This window comes from Plectropomus leopardus, chromosome 4 (assembly GCF_026936395.1).
Source record: "Plectropomus leopardus strain MGB_pleo_1.0 chromosome 4, ASM2693639v1, whole genome shotgun sequence".
Lineage (NCBI taxonomy): Eukaryota > Metazoa > Chordata > Actinopteri > Perciformes > Serranidae > Plectropomus > Plectropomus leopardus.
In genome coordinates, this window is record NC_142179.1 from 7,352,924 (window position 1) to 7,366,547 (window position 13,624).

A 13,624-nucleotide genomic window follows, 5' to 3' on the forward strand; every position below is an offset into this window, starting at 1 on the left:
TAATTCCCACTGATCTCACTGAAACATTCACCTTCAGCCTGCACGCCCCCCTCCCTCCTCTCCCTGAATATGATCTCCTTTCCCTCCCTGAGCCTTGTGTGAAAGAGGCCGTCACATGACGTGACTTGGCCCTTTGTGGCAGCATGCAGGGTGGCAGCAAAGCAAGTGACTGGGATTGGGAGCTGCTGTTACAGTGGGGTATTGATTCAGCACAGATTAAGGTTGGGGGGGGGTCTCAACCTGCACCTATTTCCACGCCAGCTACCCCAACCTTATTTTCTCCACTGGATGCTCTTATTTTTCTTCTCATTATTTCCATTTTTTCTTCTAACTCTCCCAATCATCTGCTGTTTCTCTTTTGCAACAACCCCCCATCTCCCCTCAGCTCTCTGCCTGCTCCTCTCCAACCCCCCCTCTCCAACTTCTCTCACTCTTTCTCAATGAGGTATTCATGTGACCCACCTGCTGTCCGCCGCTTAGCGTTAGCCCAACTAAAGAGCAGCTCTGTGCTCTTGTTGGCCCGCGCGGTCGGCCTGCCTCATTCACAGTTCACACGCCTGCCTTGGCCGCTGCGTGCCCAGGGCACGAACCAAGGAGGAGGGAGGGAGGGAGGGAGGGGGTCATCGTCCAGTAAGGGTGGGTCTCCGGGTGCCATCGGAGCTCAGGCAGGGTTCTGTCGGGCATAGGATGCTGCACAAGGTTCCTGGATGCTGGTTCACTTGGCTAAAGTCGCCATCATGTTTGGCCTGAGGAGTTCAGGTGGAAGTTATGAGAAGATGCGGAGCGAGTACTACCTTGATGTTGAGAACCCTTTCTGTCCTCAGGTTGGTGTTTTGGATATTGTCAGATTTTGCTTAAAAAGATGCGGGACAATGCTGTTAAGACATGAAAGCATGGACCTTGACTTTGATTAAATTTTGTAGTTGTTAAAAACTGTTTTTGGAGCTTTTTTTTCTTGCTCCATCTGACTTAAGACAAGCACATTTTAAATCATTGTATTGTAGGATTTATTGTATTGTATGTATTCAAGAAGTCCTTCATCCCAAGTGTCATGGAAATTCTCAACTCAACAAAGAGACTGTATACAGACAACAACAGACAGACAGTGATATAAACTGATTCAGTGAGTTAAGTGTTTCTAATGACCTTGTTTTTTGTTACCTGCTTGTCTGCTTTTTTTATCATGCTGTCTTCTGTGTCTGGTGGGCCAAAGACACATTTCCACAGTGGTGGACAATAAAAGTACATTCTCTTCTATTGTGGTAGCCCGATCCACCCTGCAACCGTGCATGTTCAATAGTCAGATGAAAGAACTTTTGTTGGTCTCCATCTGTAACTTCTTCTAAAAGGATTTCTCAGTTTTTCTTCTTTTTAAGGTCATAATTTCCCATCAGTAGTTAAACGTTCTTTCTTTCTTCTGTAAAACTGTCAAGATTTACAGTGGCAGCTGAACTGTAATGCTTTACAGTGTTGAATGAATTTTGTTTTCAGTTATTTTTGGAAAAGATAATCCAGATAAATTGATGTTGCATATTATTTAGATTTAAGATTCAGTATATTCTTGCCATATCAACATAGTCAATTGTAATTTGTGTCAGTGAGCTCCACGCACAGAGACAAGAAACACTAAGTGTAAATACATTATGACTATAAAAAAAAACACAAACTAAGTGAAATCCAAACTATTAAAAATAATAAAATCATAAAAAATATATAAAAACAGCAGCACCATTAAAAGGAATAAAATAACAAATACAGCAGCACCTGTGGGGGATTAGCAGCAACAGCGATCCACAAATAAAGTGCATAAATACATAATAAAAAACACACTTTTACGGTCCAGTAATTACAAAGAACAGGTGACATATTAAATGTTGCTGTTTGGTTTTTTTTTGTTTTTTCCTATATTTTAATTATTCTTACTTTTTTGTGCGTTTTTTAAATAGTCTGCTTTTCAGTCTGATATCAAATCAGATCTCCTAACTTCTTTTCCTCCACAGGTGACCAAGCAGATCCACGAGCATGAGCAGGAGAACGAGCTGCGGGAGCAGATGTCGGGCTACAAGCGCATGCGGCGGCAGCACCAGAAGCAGCTGATCGCCCTGGAGAACAAGCTGAAGGCCGAGATGGACGAGCACCGGCTTAAGCTGCAGAAGGAGGTGGAGACACAGGCCAACAACGCCTACATCGAGCTAGAGAAGCTGGCGAAGCGCCACGCCGTGCATTCTGAGAAGGAGGTGGGCTTTGTGAGGGGTGTGTTAGAGGATATGAGTGGATGCATTAAGTACAGTAACCCAAAGTTATTTCACAGATAATTACACTGACCTACATGTACCATGCAACAGTTGGCGGGGCGGATGAGGTCGGCTTTGGAAAGAGAGGGGAAGGCTTGATGCTGAGGCTACGATTCTATAGCTGCTGGAGGAAAGTTTGCTGAAAAATTTAATTCTGAACCTCCAACATTAGCTTCACATTTGAATGCTATGGAAAGTTTTAAGACTTTACGCACTGCTGCCACCCAATGATACATAGGATGAAACACAAGGGGAGAAGTGGGTCACAGAATGTCACGCTCTGAAAAACAAGCTGCATATCTCTGTGATTATCACGCAGCGTGCCGGACGGGCCAGCGAGATAGAATATCTGTTCATGGAGGCCAGTGTGCACCCCTCAAGCAGCAACATAAGCGCACAATGTCACATGCAACATGTGAGTGACATGTTGATCAGCTACCCAATAAATTGCTTGCTAGGGGCTTACAGCAACAATCATCGGGATGTCCTCTTGTCTGAAAATGGGAGGTTTAGGCCATTAACTCTGCCATTCACTGGTCACTTCTTTCCACAGCATTTATAGTACTGAGATTTTTTGTAAGCCTAACTTTAGTGCTGTATTTGGGCTAATAATTATTGGACTAATTACTGACGTGATGTATCTCCTACAGAGCAATAACAGGTTTTTTAAGTGTCTGTAAACTGACATTAGTTACAGCAGCCAACAGCAAAAAAATACACCGTCTTTAACTGATCACGCTACAATCGGTCCCTCCAGAATGTCAGGCAGTCAGTGTTAGATTAATCAAGGCTGTGCGACCTTGCAACTTTGACTGATGATTGTAGATTCACCTATCGTACCAGGTGCTTTTTTCTGGTTGTAAAGATGCAGACGTGCTGCAACAAAAATTACTGCCAGAGGACGTGCAAGGCAAATCCCCAATGCTTTGCACAAAAGCCGGTTAAAGTGTTGCGCACCGTGTGCAACATTGTGGTCAAACACAAACGGCAAAGATGAAACACGTGGACAGCAGATGAGACAAATCACCATTACAGAGGCTGTTGCATCTGCATCTATTAGAAGTGCTGAAAGAATAAAGATGAGTTAGAGTAAATGTTAGCTTGTGGTATCATTAATGTAGTATAAATCACAAATTTAGAACAGTGCAGTTTTATTGGAACTATTTGGAAGGAAGTGGAACAAGTAGCCTTTGAATTTTAATGAATAATACCAAAAAAAGCAACTATTACTATTACTATTACTAACTACTACTATTACTACTATTTTTACAATTTGACTATTTGATTTGTAAATCCAAATATCACAAATAACAGTTAACCTCTGGGGGCTGTACAACATCCAGCATCCCTCTGTCTTTGAAACCTCATGGTGAGGAAGGAAAAAGTCATCCCCCCTCCCAGAAACCTTTAATGTGGAAAACAAAACAAAAAGACTAAACAAACAAACAAAAAAGCCTGCATCATGAACATGCATCGCACTTACTTGGAAAAGCTGCCGTGAAACCAGACTGCAGCAATCCCAAGTTTAGTTTATGTGAGCTTCAAAAATATTCATTTTGTGGCATTTTTTAAGCTCAATCTGATAATTAAACCTGATAAACTGTAGATTTTAGGTGGTATCTAGGCAATATATATGCTAACATCCCCTCTGTCCTGTTTTCCTCCTGTTTCTCATCTCCACCAGATGAAGACGGCGTTGGCGGATGAGAAGAAGTTCCAGCAGCAGATTGTGGCACAGCAGAAGAAGGAGCTGACCACCTTTCTGGATAATCAGAAGAAGCAGTACAAACTCTGCAAGGAAAAGATTAAGGAGGTGCGCCGCGTTTGTTGCTTTCTTTTTTTTTTTCCTCCTCCTTTGTACGCCTCTCTCGTGTGTGTGACACACGGCCCTTTCCGCTGTTCACTGTTGAATCAGCCCTCCTCCACACAAACATGCACATTCACTACCTCCGAAGTGGTCTTTTGGAAGTTGAGTCACTCGGCCTACTCACTCATGTACCTACACATCACACGAACGAGGAAACCCACAAATCCATACGCGCAGTGTAGCATTTGTGTGCCTCCACAACCTTCAAACTGAGTCCAGAGAATACTCCTGTGGGCTGGGAGTGTGATACACTGTGTTTTCAGTTACAAGATAAGTGACCAAAATTAGGTCAGCGCAGTTAAAAGAAAGCATCGCTGGCAGGGGAAGATATTTCCCACCAACTGAGGGCTGTAACGGAATTAGACACCACAGAGAACGGGGATCAGGCTCATGTGTTAAGTGCATTAGCTTGAGTTGTAGATTACCTTAAAGCCCATGAAAGAGAAAGAGAACTCATACTGAGGAGGGATGGATTTGGTTGAAATTATTATTTTTTTCATCCCGCCTCTGACTATGAAAGTCATGTGTAGCTCCAGACAGAAGGTCAGCTGCAGATTTCTGTATGTTCTCACTACAGACACTTGATACCATGAACACTGTTCTTGATTTGGGCAGCATTTGTGAAGTCCTTGTTTATTTTCACATTCAAAACATGCATTTGTAATACATAGTTTGGACATTTTCTGCTTATATTTGCTTTCACAAACCACCAGTTTTAATGTCTTAAACTACATAGTTCCTCACCCCACTGAAATTTACCAGCTGCTGCCTTTGTTTTACCAGTTAACCCTTTGAAACCTGTGCAAGTCGGCTGGATTGTTTTCAAACACATGGGAAGACGGCAATGAGCAACTTAACAAGAAATGGCCCAAACAATAGTGAGAAATTAGTTGCTGTTTTTTTAATGACCTTTGAAAGAGGCAATTTTTTCTGTAAAATAATCTTTTATATATAATTATAAGAATTATTGTTTTCTGAACATTTTCATCAAATTCTTGGTTAATTTCTAATAAGCCTTCCCAACTAAGTTTCAGTTCATTTTTTGTCATGTTTTACTATTTTTTTTTTGCAATTTGCCAGACATTTCTTGCCAAATTGCTTATTGCCTTATTTCCAATATTTTTAAACTAATCAAGCCAATTTTCTCAGGTTTCAAAGATGTAAATACTTGTGATACAATGAAACTGATGTTGACCTAGGTGTTAGAGTTAAACAGATATTCACATGGACAAATGAATTTAGATCATGTCGGATAAACCTGCCAATTGAAGCTCAGATTAACTCATAATTGGCTGTGGCCTTGCACAATGTTTTCGTCCTGCACTTGTCAAAGCAATCTCAAGTTTCCTCGATTTCTCTGTTTTGACCCCGTTTTTAGGAGATGAATGAGGACCATAGCACACCTAAGAAGGAGAAGCAGGAGCGTCTGTCCAAGCACAAGGAGAACATGCAGCATTCCCAGGCCGAGGAGGAGGCCCATCTCCTGGCCCAGCAGAGGGTTTTCTACGACCGGAACTGCCGCGCCTTCAAGCGCAGAGTCATGATTAAGAAGCACGACTTGGAGCAGGAGCAGATCCGAGAGGTACGGAGACCGTGCATCCTTTAAAACATCATGTGCATGAATTATAAATGATAAATGAACATAATTTCATTGTCAAAAGTGAAATTCAAGTTCACCAAACCATCAAAGTAAACCTCCTGTTTGTTAGTTGTTTTTGATGCTGGTGTAAACAGGCCCAATGTGGTTATAACACAACAACAAAATATTTTTTGCAAAAAAACAGCAGTGTGTCCTGAATACTTACACCCATTGTTCTTCAGATCTGTGAGGTGTTTCCTAATAATTCTAAGAGGATTATTAGAGAGTAAAGCAAGGCAACAATGTCGCAATCTGAAAAGCTGTTGTGTAAATCTGAACAGATTCTTAGAAGCTTTCTGTGGGAAAATACACAAAACTCTGAGTCACGTTTTAGATGACAGTTTTAATGTTTTGGTTAATAGAAAAAGGAAGTGTTTAAATGAATGGGATTTAATGGGTGATATTTATTGATTTTTCAGCTGTTGATAATGGCAGCCGATGTTCTAAGCCCAAAACAAACAAAAGGGAAAATTGATTTCTACATGTGAAAATGTCACATTGGAAAATGAACAAATGATGTCAATCAATAGCACCTGCTGCAACTCATCCATGTGTCCTTCCCCCTTCCTTTCCTCCCCTCTCTTCCTCCATCTTTCCTCCCGGCCCTCCCAGGAGCTGAACAAGAAGAAGACCCAGAAAGAGATGGAGCACGCCATGCTGATCCGCCACGACGAGTCCATGCAGGAGCTGGAGCACAGGCAGCTGAAGACGCTGCAGAAGCTGCGGATGGACCTGATCCGCCTGCAGCACCAGACGGAGCTGGAGAACCAGATCGAGTACAACAACCGGCGCGAGCGCGAACTCCACCGCAAGCACGTGCTGGAGCTCCGGCAGCAGCCCAAAAACCTCAAAGTGAGTCGACGCAGAGATTATTAATTTTTATATCCATGATTTTACAGATGTTATTGTGATTAGGACACAGGTTCTTGGAATGTACGGCTAAAAAACTAAAACCTTTTTGAAATGCTTTTGTTTTCAGATTCACGTGTAAAAAAAAAAAAAAAAAAAAAATTCTTTACTTTGAAAACACAAATTAGACCCATCTCTAAGATGGCGCAAGCCATGAGCAACGCCTTTTATGTTTTGGAGAGATTTTGATAAAACAGTGATGCAATGTGGATGTAACAAATTAATTTTGAGAAAAAAAATGGGGAAAGAACATGTGAAATGTGTCACCTCTGAATGTCATTTCATTTGAATGTGCTTTTGAGGATAACAGACCAGAAGTCTGATTTTGCCCCCGGCTTTTATAAACCTTTCACCTTTAGCAGCAGAGTTGTAATGGCATGATGAAAGACAGAGTTAACAACAACAATTTGAAAAAAAATGCAAGACTCTTTCAATTGTCTACATCCTCGTCTTAGTGTTTTTGTGTCCTTTTTGTCCCCTCCTCCTCTCCGAGGCTTTGGAGCTGCAGATCAAGAAGCAGTTCCAGGACACATGTAAGGTGCAGACGAAGCAGTACAAGGCCCTGCGCCACCACCAGATGGAAGTTACGCCTAAGGCCGAGCACAAGACGGTACTCAAGGCCCTGAAGGATGAGCAGACACGCAAGCTGGCCATCCTGGCTGAGCAATATGAGCAGAGCATCAACGAGATGATGGCCTCACAGGCGGTGAGTGGAGACACGTTCACGTCATCATTTTTTTTCTAGACAATAATTTGTTGTTGACCACAGAATTCAAAAAACATTTTTTAGAGGGGATTCTGAGGCTTTTTTCGCCACCTGTTGCTCATGATTTTACATTTTTTCTCCTCCTTGTTTGTCCTCACCTCATGCCTTATCATATCTCTCTCTCTACTTCCTTCACCACCTTCATTAACAATCTCCTTTCACGTCTTGAAATCACTAACCTCTCCTCCTCCCCTCCCTTTGCACTCTCTTTCCATGTCCTGTCTGTCCCTTTTGCCCTTCCATTTTCCTCCATCGTTTCACCTCCCCCTCCCCTTCTTTTCTGTCCTCTCTGTCTCTATGTCCCTCTTTCTCCTCTCTCTCCTTTTGGGTGTCTTATCAATGTTCCCCCGCTCTCCCCCTCCTCCTCAATCTACCCATCTCTCTCTCTGTCTCTTTGTACCTCCCTCTCCCCTGTTGCGGTCCGTGGTCGGCTGTGTCAGCTGCGTCTGGACGAGGCCCAGGAAGCCGAGTGCCAGGCCCTGAGGCAGCAGCTGCAGCAGGAGATGGAGCTGCTCAATGCCTATCAGAGCAAGATCAAGATGCAGACCGAGGCGCAGCACGAGCGCGAGCAGCAGAAGCTGGAGCAGAAGGTGTCGCTGCGCCGGGCTCACCTGGAACAAAAGGTGTGGTGAATGAAACACGCGTCACTTTAAAGGAGCCATTAGACTTTTTCTTTACACTGCCATACTTGAGTTTTCAATACAGTTAAAATAAAAAACAATGGAGGAAGTGTTTCTCACGGTCCACGGGGGAAAGAATGAATTATCCAAATAAGTCAAGACACAGTCCTTCTTATAAGTACAAAAAGTTAACCCTTTTGGTTTGATTTTTTTTTCAAAAACATGGAGAGAAGGCAACAAACAACTAAACAAGAGATGGCCCAAAATTTTGCAAAACATTTTTTAAAAAGTTACAAGAATGTAAATAAGCATAAATTAAAAAAAAAAAAAAAAAAGTAACAAAAACACAAACAAACAGGAAAATGACCTTAAAATGTTCTGAAAAACATTTTTTATATTTTCTCTGTAACATAATTTGAAAATAAAATTATTATAACCAGATATAGTTTTCTGGACATTTTCCCCTTAGTTTTGAAAGCTTTAGGGATTACTTAAAACTCCCAATAAGACCCATAAAAGTGACCCTGCCTGAAAAAATGTCACTACCTTTAACATAGTTACCCCATCCTACAAAATAAAATGTTTAGCACCTAATAATGTAACAATTAAACAAGTAATGCCTGGAAATTAATCAAGTTTGTACTAAACCTGATCAAAAATGTAATAAAACCCAATAGCGTCATTATAAATGTTGACCAAAAATTAAGTAAAATGTCCTGACTGATATTGTAATAACACATTTTACCAATAACAATGTGATGCTTTTGACAGATAATGTTGTATGATTTTCATTTTCAGTCCAGAGTTCTAAGTTGTTTTTTATTTTATACACTACATACTGTACATTTTATAATGTTACATTATCTGTTAATCGTCAGTTTTACAACAAAAAAAAGAAGAACTCCTGAAAGGTAATACATTATCAGTGAAACTGTTGTAACAATGTCTGTAAGGGCATTTCATTACATTATTGATCAACTCATTAAATAATTGGGTTTTTATGTGTAAATTTTATGACATTTCAGGAATTAATAACTAAAAACAATAATCCTTATTTATTCTGTCCTCCAAACTCCTGCTCACATCAGAAAGTGAAGACACCTCTGAAAAACAGATAAACACAAATGGGCGGTAGTAAGTTGAAATATAAACAGTCCTACGCATCGCCTCGCTTAAACGAACATGTCGGGATACACATTTGCATCCACCCCAGCAGGCAGCGCGGGTATGATAGGCGACCCAGACAGACATTCATGAGTTCACGCAGACACACACACAGATTTCCCGCACCACAGGTGGTGATGACAGTGGCATGCCTTCCTGCAGAGAGCAGGCAACCGTTCCTCTCCCACACACTCCTAATAGTGGTGAAATGTGTAGACGTCAGTGTTGTTTTTTTATTTTTGTCGTCCCCTGTTTATAATAGGACAGTTAATACAGTTGAGCTTTTATTATAGCTTGTTCTGCTGTATTTGTTCTAAATTGCTTATGCATATGCCCCTAAACTTCTGATTTTATTTTGTAATTATCACTTACGGAGTAGTATTCATTTTGACACCTGCAGCTGTGTTGCAAAGTGGCAACTGGCTTTTTTACTTTATGATTTTGCATTTCTTTATCTAAATTTGACACAGTTGTATCAGTCTGTGTCCCCTGATTTGTTTGCATGAGCTCCTGATTGAGACGCATCTTTCATGTGACTACTCAGGCAAGCTGCCATGTATACCAATGACATGTGATAAGACTAGAACTGCCGAGTACGCCTCCTTCCAAAGTGGCCGACGTCATTGCCACAGTCTAGTAGACAGCACTCCGACAACAAAGGGAAAGACGTTTGAAATGCCTCCCCGATCCAGTTCTGCCGGGTCCAGTGGACCACTGCGGTGGTCTGTCGCCATCTCCTGGCTGCAGCCGGATCTGCACTCTGAGACTGGGATGATGTCATGGTTTTTGAGGCACTATTGTCCTCCGGTTCGGTTCATGGTCAGAGTCTGGAGTTTTCTGTGCATGCTCAGTAGTTGGCCAGATTGCCGTATTGCGCCATGCAGTGCTTTGTCTGCACCTGTGGATGTGTGTGCCGAGTTAATGTGGGTGGAAAAATCCAGCACGCACAACTCCTGCCACAACCGAACCTGAGTGATACAACTTCACACACTGACACCCTCACAGTGTGAAACAATGCGCATGAGAGTCTGCATCCAGTGATACATATCACAGCGTGTGTTTAAGGTGATTTAGGAAAGACATAAAACAGCTAAAGGACGTGAGCAAAAACATCACAAACAACTCTGCAGTATCATAAAAAGCTACAGAATCATCCTGCAGTTTCGACAGCGTCTGTAAAGGTTACAGTGTGACTTTGTCAGAAGTGTTGGTGCAATTTGAGGCTGCAGTTTGTACTGTGGTGCATTGAACTGCAAGGCTTTTCTCTCCTTTGTGTTTACCGTTGGCAAAAACCAACAACAGACATTACATATTAAATCTAAAAAAATATTAGATTCTATTGCAAAACTTCTCTTTGTAAGTGTATACATATGCATGTATGTATATGGGCGTGCATTTTTATCCTTTTAACAAAAAAAACAATCACCCCTCTCCTCAACAATGCCCATCTCTTCCCGAAATAAGCAATTATTTTAACTTTTTCTGTATCCTTTTTATTGTTTCAGCTGTTTTATGAACCACAGATAAAAAGTAAAATAACAACTTAATTTTGTTGCACCTTTTGTTCTTAGTAGTAGAAATATTCGGTAAGACAAACAAAAACCAGCTCCCGCATGCTGTCAACACTCAAAGAAATACTTCACCCCTCCGGTGGAATTGCAACATTAAATAAATTTTGTTACAGTCTTAATCTTTGAGATATGAAAAAGACAGGAAATCATGTTATACATCATATTTCTCCGGTCATCTATATTCAGGGCTTTGCTTTCATAAAGTTAATATTGTACCTGCAGTATTTTAGATTTTAGATCACCTGTGTAGAAGTTTGCACCTCCTAAGCTCCTAAATCCTACACACTGGACCTTTGAATCAAAAAACATCTCATGTATTGCCAGTTTAACCCCGTATATCTCTTGTTCCTGTGTGTTTCCTGCAGATTGAGGAGGAGCTGGTTTCCATTCAGAAGGAGCGAACCGACCGGATCAAACACCTGCTGGAGCGGCAGGAGCGGGAGACCGACAGCTTCGACATGGAGAGCATGCGGCTGGGCTTCGGCAACCTGGGCACCCTGGACCTTCCCAAGGACGACTACAGATGAGGGGCTGCTGTCGCCGCCGCCACCGTCTCTCGTAGTCCCCGGGCGTCCGTCTGCCTCAGTACACCCCTCCTCTCCTTTTACCTGACAGTGCAGGTGTTCACTGCTGCTGACGCCCTCACACAAACACACACAGACGCAAAAAAAAAAGAAAAAACGGCTCCAGAATCAGCTCCGGTGTGTTTTCTGGGCCGGTCAGACAGAGTCGATGGCAGGTTTTTATTGCCCCCCTCCTCCCGAAAACCCATCTAAACTTCCTCCCCCTCCTTGCCTCTCATGGTGTCACAAGATGACAAAAAAATATGCTGGATAACTTCCTGTAGTTGTCATGTTTTTGTAAGAATAATGATAACATAGTCACGGTGTTTCTTGTTTCTTGTGCAATGATGACACTTTTGTTGTGACTAAAAGTGGAAGACGAGAGAAGGAGGGAGAGAAAAACGAGGGCAGATGGATGAGCGACATCGCTCCACAACCATGCATTTTTAGAGGTGATTCATTTTTTGGTTAGTTTGGTGCAAAAAAAAAAGGAAAAAAAAAGAAAAATCTCTGGACACGATAAATCAAACGTTCCGCAGCCGCTGCGTCTTACAACACTTTTTTGGTATTTATTCATCAGGACATTTTTATGACAAATTTGAGTAATTTGATACTTTGAGACACAAATATCATGTACATACAGGTACGCTTCTAATAAATGTGACGGGTGAATTTAATTACTGAGGGGAGGGTGAATCATGGTACTCGACACGTGTATCGTACTGATTTCTCTGCACTGGCAGCCAATGTGAATAATAATACACGTGACACGTGAACTCCAACTCCCAGCAAGCACAAAGGGCTTCACGGGCGGGCTGGGGGGGACTTGTACTTTGTGTATAGAAGGATTTATGGAGAGCTTTTACTTATTTTCGTATTGTATTTTAACTGTCACTCAAATCAAAAAAAAGAATTTTTAAAGGCGCTTTTTTCCCTCCCCCCTCCTCAGATCGTATTTGAGGCTCAGTCATGTATCAATGGGATTCTCATCTGATTTTTTTTCTTTTTTTGCTTTACACATCTCCCAAGCTGTGTATTTTCTTATAAACCAGAACAGTATGATGCTTTATTATTGCATGCACTTTAATTTTTTTTCCAGGTTAAAAGAAAGCATGAATCTGTCAGAGCTTTTAATTATATTTGTAAATAAAGTGCTCATCACACAAACTAATAGCTGTTTGCTACATTTGTCCGATATGAAAATAACGATACACTTTAGTATTTTAGGTTTTGCTTTCTTGTTTCTTGTTTTCACATTTGCAACAGTTTGGAGGTTCATTTTGACAACACGCTGCTGCTGAAAGGCTCTGATCTCTGAAAACATGGTCGGTCAAGTATTCAACATTTTTAAAAACATTGCTTCTACAGTTAAATACTGATACTTTTTCGAGCAGGAAATGGTACTACTGTATTGTACTTTTTCTTTTTTTCCAGTGGTTATAAATAGTACTAATAGTAAAATCCCTGACAAAAGAGAAAGTAAAAAGAAAGGGAAACTAACAAATCCTCTTCTTGCATTGCAGAGCTGGTGAGGGCGAGTCGAGGCAACGGTATAAAAATTAAAGACCAAGTTGTTGGCGAGAACAAAGGTCATTAAAGGTACGTGGATAAAAATGAGCAAAGTTCAGGTCAATTACTCCTCATTTCCTACTACAATACTCATACCCGAACCGTGCCACTTAATGGTTTCTTAAACAGTTATCATACCGTAGTATAAAATGATCATTTATTTTTTTTAAAAACCTTAATAGATAATAATAAAGCTCTGGAATAAATACAGACACTAAATTTAGATGTCAGTTCTTTTAGTAAATATGTAGGTTTATTGTACCTGTTAACAAACTTACAGTAAGTCATTTATTTCCTGCAAACTCCACTGAAGTGCTGAATGTAACCACGTTCCAAAATGCTCCTGGCTCCTGTCACAGTATCTACTTTGCTGGATGATATATTTCCCCAAAAATAAAAGTGATAAACAATATTATTTTAATTTTAAGACCATTTTAAGCCACTGTTATGATATTATAGAATAATGAGCAACTAAAACCTTTCAAAGAGCAATTCACTTTTAATTCTGGAGAATATTCGGACTTGGAAATTGAAATCTAAGTATTTAATTTCGACATATCCCAGATATATATAAAACAAACGTGTTTGTGCGGGTGACACAGATGAGAGGAATGTGGCAGCACGAGTAGGAGTGACAGCAAACATGTCTCAACAGTTTGTTT

At 41.0% G+C, this 13,624-nt stretch overlaps 1 protein-coding gene across 6 annotated transcripts in view; it reads left to right on the top strand.

Moving 5' to 3' along the window:
* The window catches only part of taok3a (TAO kinase 3a), a 93,268-nt gene extending 80,708 nt beyond the window's left edge, over window positions 1–12,560 (top strand). For 4 of the 6 annotated variants that reach the window (XM_088076447.1, XM_088076449.1, XM_042487569.2 and 1 more), the window contains exons 15-21: window positions 2,001–2,237; window positions 3,979–4,107; window positions 5,540–5,743; window positions 6,413–6,652; window positions 7,203–7,415; window positions 7,916–8,098; window positions 11,196–12,560. In XM_088076447.1, coding sequence (XP_087932573.1) covers window positions 2,001–2,237; window positions 3,979–4,107; window positions 5,540–5,743; window positions 6,413–6,652; window positions 7,203–7,415; window positions 7,916–8,098; window positions 11,196–11,357 — 1,368 coding nt within the window. In that variant the 3' untranslated portion in view covers window positions 11,358–12,560. Of the gene's footprint in view, window positions 1–672; window positions 825–2,000; window positions 2,238–3,978; window positions 4,108–5,539; window positions 5,744–6,412; window positions 6,653–7,202; window positions 7,416–7,915; window positions 8,099–11,195 lie in introns of those variants that run through there. The other 2 variants (XM_088076451.1, XM_088076450.1) reach the window with 2 other exon arrangements.
* The last annotated feature ends 1,064 nt before the right edge of the window (window positions 12,561–13,624 follow it).